This window comes from Pteropus medius, unplaced genomic scaffold (genome assembly GCF_902729225.1).
Source record: "Pteropus medius unplaced genomic scaffold, Ma_sr-lr_union100, whole genome shotgun sequence".
In the NCBI taxonomy this organism is placed as follows: domain Eukaryota; kingdom Metazoa; phylum Chordata; class Mammalia; order Chiroptera; family Pteropodidae; genus Pteropus; species Pteropus medius.
The window spans coordinates 1-5,924 of NW_024342726.1; the positions used below are offsets into that span (position 1 = coordinate 1).

The 5,924-nt window shown below is 38.0% G+C and overlaps 1 protein-coding gene and 1 pseudogene across 1 annotated transcript; both read left to right on the forward strand.

The window, feature by feature from the left end:
• The first annotated feature begins 749 nt into the window (after positions 1-749).
• LOC120605962 (uncharacterized) lies at positions 750-868 on the forward strand (annotated as a pseudogene).
• Positions 869-1,553: 685 nt separating this feature from the next.
• Positions 1,554-5,649, forward strand: LOC120605961 (protein unc-13 homolog C-like). Its single transcript, XM_039867046.1, has one exon. It carries the CDS (start codon positions 1,795-1,797, stop codon positions 4,798-4,800), a length of 3,006 nt encoding a protein of 1,001 aa, XP_039722980.1. The 5' UTR covers positions 1,554-1,794; the 3' UTR covers positions 4,801-5,649.
• Positions 5,650-5,924: the final 275 nt, after the last annotated feature.

A 5,924-nucleotide genomic window follows, 5' to 3' on the forward strand; every position in this document is an offset into this window, starting at 1 on the left:
CAGATTTCCAAGTGGGGGAGCTAATAAGGAGTCAGCTGGCTCCTAAAACACTATGCAGATTATGATGTTTTCTTTTAAAGAATTAGATTATTAATCTACCCAAATACGTAGTCCAATGTCAGTTAAGGCTTTTGGCTGTTACCCTTATTCTGCGATATCTTTCAACAATAATAGTAAGTTAAATTCAACAAGAGTTTATTTGAATACCTATCACATAAAAGGCACAGCGCTAGTGAACCAGCAAAATTAATGTAAACTCCACCCCCTGCCTGCCCCACTCTTCTTCTAATTCAAGAAACTAACCATCATAAAGATTGTTTACTTGTATGGCCATTTGCACTGTAAAACACCAAATCATAAGATGAATTATATCTGCCCAATTCTTGATTCTGTGTAGGCACGTTTTATCTGTGGCATAATTTCTTTTTGTCACCTGGTTCCTTATGTCTAATCACAGTCCTGACCCTGGGGATGGGTTTCCTACCATCTGCTGCAAGGCTGGCTAGGCTGGCTCTGCTCTCTTGAGTCACATCCTCTTAAAACATGGACGTATTATATGCATTTTCAAATATATTTCTATTGTTGTTACAATGCCTAACTTAATATAACTTTCTATTTATTTTGCAATCCATGATATTTCGTTGACAAATTTGATGGCTGGAAGAGATGTATTTTCTCTTGGTGTTTACTTCATCATATGAAATATTTCTTACTCGGATTACTTGAATCATTATTTAAGAAATTCCCTTGTCTACGGCTATGCTACCCTGAACAAGCCTGATCCCGTCTGATCATGGAAGCTAAGCAGGGTCGGGCCTGGTTAATACTTGGGTAGGAGACCACCTAGGAAGACCAGGTGCTGTAGAAGTAAAAAATTAAAAAATAAGGTTAGTACTTGCGGAAGGAGATACACACCCTAGAAAAGAACAAGGGCACTAAAAATTAAAAAATAAAAAAATAAAATTGTAAGCAATAGGGTCCTTTACACAGCCCCCTATGGATCAACTTCAAAAGTTGCCTTACTTCTAAAAAAAAAAAAAAAAAAAAAATTCCGATTCGTTGAATACCGAGAAAAGTAAATGTTTATTTAAATAAGTAAAAGTTTTACATACATGAATATTATTTTGATGAATTCTAAATGTCTGGAGTGAGAGACTACATTTAAATTTAAAAGTTTATGTTTGTCTTTGTAAATGAAATTTAGAAAGGGAAATAATGTAGGAATGATAATATCGTGCAGTTACTATAGCTTTTTAAATTTGCCTGTCTTATACAACCTTTTCTAAATAATCATTAGTACCTTTTATTACCATTTCAATTGTGTCCATCCATAAGTAATTTTTTAAAAATTATAATTTAAACATAGTTATTGGTACTGATTTACTTTATGGTTGTTTTAAAAGTAACTTCATGATGAAATTCAGATATCCACTTGCCCCCTCTGCAATTTCTCACACATTGTGTATATTGAATACTTTTGGAAAATGTTAGAAATGGGATAAATCTAGAATTAAATTGTGATATTCATCTCAACATTCTTTTCTTTTAGGCACTACATGAAGTCATGCGGAAATGAGACCCAGGAAACCCTTCCTCCAAGAGAGAACGTCTTTCCTAAATGGAGCTTTGCTTTCACGGGCATCGACATTGTGGCAGAGCCACGGCTGCCCTTCCTGCTATTTTCAATGATTCAAAGAACATCTGAACAGTGATGCTTGCCTTGGATTTACAGATTTTTATCCTGATACCGTGTTTATGTCTTTGGGGTAGAAAAGCTTGCCCAAATTGCTTTCCATGGTGGCTAATCTTTTCAAGAGCCTGATTTTACCTTATATACATAAGCTTTGCAAAGGAATGTTTACAAAGAAATTGGGAAATACAACTAAAAAAAAAGAGAATCGTCAGCAGAAAAAGGATCAAGACTTTTCTACTGCTGGCCAGACCAAAACCCCCAAACTTTCTAATACCTTGAAAAGCACTGTAAAGAAGATTGCAAAATGTTCATCCACTCGCAACTTATCCACTGAAGAAGACGAAGCTAACAAAGAATTTTCCCTCTCACCAACATTCAGTTACCGCGTAGCTATTGCCAATGGCCTACAAAAAAATGTTAATGTAACCAACAGTGATAATGAGGATCTGCTTCAAGAGTTATCTTCAATTGAGAGTTCCTACTCAGAATCACTCAATGAACTAAGAAGTAGTGCTGAAAACCAGGCACAACCAACACACACAATGCCAGTTAGACGTAACAGAAAGAGTTCAAGCAGCCTGGCGCCCTCTGAGGGCAGTTCTGATGGGGAACGCACTCTACATAGCTTAAAACTAGGGGCTTTACGCAAACTGAGGAAATGGAAAAAGAGCCAAGATTGTGTCTCTTCAGATTCGGAGTTGAGCACAATGAAGAAAACCTGGGGAATAAGAAGCAAATCTTTGGACAGAACTGCCCGAAATCCGAAGACAAATGCCCTGGAGCCAGGATTCAGTTCCTCTGGCTGTATTAGCCAAACACATGATGTTATGGAAATGATCTTTAAGGAACTTCAGGGAATAAGTCAGATCGAAACAGAACTTTCTGAACTACGAGGGCATGTCAATGCTCTCAAACACTCCATCGATGAGATCTCCAGCAGTGTGGAGGTTGTACAAAGTGAAATTGAACAGCTACGCACAGGGTTTGTCCAATCTCGGAGGGAAACCAGAGACATCCATGATTATATTAAACACTTAGGTCACATGGGTAGCAAGGCAAGCCTGAGATTTTTAAATGTGCCTGAAGAGAGATTTGAGTACGTTGAAAGTGTGGTGTACCAAATTCTAATAGATAAAATGGGTTTTTCAGATGCTCCAAATGCTATTAAAATTGAATTTGCTCAGAGGATAGGACACCAGAGGGACTGCCCAAATGCAAAGCCTCGACCCATTCTTGTGTACTTTGAAAACTCTCAGCAAAGGGATTCCGTCTTAAAAAAATCGTATAAACTCAAGGGAGCAGGTATTGGAATCTCAACAGATATTCTTACTCATGACATCAGAGAAAGAAAAGAGAGAGGGATACCATCCTCCCAGACATACGAGAGCATGGATATAAAGCTATCTACTCCAGAGTCCAAAGTCAAGAAGAACAATTGGCAATTACCCAATAATAGTGATGGAGAGCTGGAATCTGACCTTAATAGAAACAGTTACGCTGTGCTTTCCAAGTCAGAGTTTCCAACAAAGGGAAGTATTTCCAAGTCAGGTTCAAAATCACGCAATGCAAGAGCCAAGAATAAAACTGCTAGTAGCAGCAGAATTTCAAATAAATCAGATTATGATAAAATTTCCTCTCAACTGCCAGAATCAGATAACTTGGGAAAACAAACTGCAACTCAGTATGTAGATGCAGCGCCCCTCTGGCATTCACAGAGTGATTTTTTTACTGCTAAACTTAGTCGTTCTGAATCAGATTTTTCCAAATTGTGTCAATCTTACTCAGAGGATTTTTCAGAAAATCAGTTTTTTACTAGAACTAATGGAAGCTCCCTCCTGTCATCTTCAGACCGGGAACTCTGGCAGAGGAAACAGGAGGGCATGCCTACCTTCTATGACAGTCCTCAGGATTTACTTTTGAATGAGGCTGCTCAGGGTGTCCTAGGGCAGAGTGAAATTGGGAACACAGAAACCGTGGATAGTGGAATGAGTAATGACATGGTATGTGCATCTGGAGACCGAAGTCATTACAGTGATTCTCAGCTCTCATTACAAGAGGATCTTTCTCCATGGAAGGAATGGAATCAAGTAGAGCAAGGAGCTGATTTAGGTTTAGATTCATCGACCCAGGAAGCTTTTGACTATGACACAAATAGTCTATCTGATCAACAGCTAGATGTTTACAATAAAGACCTAGAAGACTTGGGAAAGTGCCACAGTGACCTTCAGGATGACTCCGAGAGCTATGATTTAACCCAAGATGACAACTCATCTCCATGTCCTGGGTTGGATAATGAACCACAAGGTCAATGGGTTGGCCAATATGATTCTTATCAGGAAGCTAATTCTAATGAGTTGTACCAAAATCAAAAACAGTTGTCCATAATGTATCGAAGTCAAACCGAATTGCAAAGTGATGATTCAGAGGATGCCCCACCCAAATCTTGGCATAGTCGATTAAGCATTGACCTTTCTGATAAGGCTTTCAGCTTCCCCAAATTTGGATCCACACTACAAAGGGCTAAATCAGCCTTGGAAGTGGTATGGAACAAAAGCACACAGAGTCTCAGTGGGTATGAGGACAGTGGCTCTTCCTTAATGGGGAGATTTCGAACATTATCCCAATCAACTGCAAATGAATCAAGTACCACTCTGGATTCTGATGTTTACACAGAGCCTTATTACTACAAAGCGGAAGATGAGGAGGACTATAGTGAACCAGTGGTGGATAATGAAACAGATTATGTTGAAGTGATGGAACAAGTTCTTGCTAAGTTAGAAAACAGGACTAGTATTACTGAAACAGATGAGCCAATGCACGAATATGATCACCCTTCTTATGAAACACCTTATGAAACTCCACAAGATGAGGATTATGAAGGGCAAGCAGATGATATGATTAGTGAAGGGGGGTTGGAACCCTTAAATGAAACTTTAACTGAAATGGAAATAAAAGGAGATGAAAACCAAAATATTCCTGAACAGCCAATGGAAATCACAAAGCCAAAGAGAATCCGTCCCTCTTTCAAAGAAGCAGCTTTAAAAGCCTATAAGCAGCAAATGGCAGAATTGGAAGAGAAGATCCTGGCTGGAGGTACTCATGTTTAAATGATACATTATGAGCTAATTGTGTTTTAGCATTAAGTAGTGCTTCTTTAGAGCATGTTCTCTGTTTATTCATGGGAGAAAGAATGTATTTGCAAGGAAATTGCATGTTTATTCTGAGAAAGATTTTATTATACTCAGACAACTTCCCCAACAAATTGGGCTTGATGACTTCAAATCAAAGTGTTTTCAAATAGTTCATACTGAAATGAGCCGTACATTCTGTGGATCAAGATTTCTCTATTAAGATTAGGCATAAACTCCATTTCATATTAACCAACTTTGTGTCGTGAGTTATCAAAGAAAAAATGAGTGAAATCAAAGAGCAGCCTGGGTTCTACTCCTTGGTGCTGTTAGGTTTAGAGGAATGGGGAGAAAGGTATAATTAATCTTAAAGAGTTAAGAAAGACAGGCTTCCAGATCTCTTACTCCTTTTCTCATCAAATCTATACTTTGGGGTCTGCCAGTAGGAAGGACTAGGTCTGCACAGCTGACCTTAACCTGTCCTAGAGAGGACCACAGCTTCCCTTACTACCTACTGATGCAGCTGAGGGAGGGCGATGGAACCAAAACCCTAGGCCAGACCTGAGGGGTCACCATTCATTCTTTGAGGAGGAGTCAGTAAGCCAGTATAGTCATGATGTTTTCTCCTAAAGAGTGCAATAGAAGTCTCTTGCTCATTAAGGAAATGAAAAGAGTACCCTACCTAACAATTTTACTTTATTTCCTGGGGGAACAATTTTAGACCATACTCTTTTGAAAAGTAGCTGCATATAAATAAAAAAATACGTTGACTTTTAATTCCTTGGCCAGACTTCATTTGCATTTACCTCAATCCCTTACCATTTACTTTATTCGCATGTTTATCATTTTTTATCTTTGAGATAGTTTGATATAATCTCAATTTTAATGAGTTATATATTGTTGATATTTTCCTTGATTAGAACATAGTCATCTTTAATTAAAATATTTTCTCTCTATAATATTTCATAAAGGAATGTATTTATGTGATTGTTACTTTTTCTTATGAAATAATAATTTCTGCAGACAGTAACTGATTATAGCTTCTTTGTCTTGACCAAACTTGTGATCAGACACTACTGCAAACTGGCCATCTTCTGACTGAT

What these genes read in the sequence shown, in the direction of transcription:
- LOC120605961 (XM_039867046.1), top strand. Translation starts at nt 1,795, where the DNA reads ATGGTGGCTAATCTTTTCAAGAGCCTGATTTTACCTTATATACATAAG.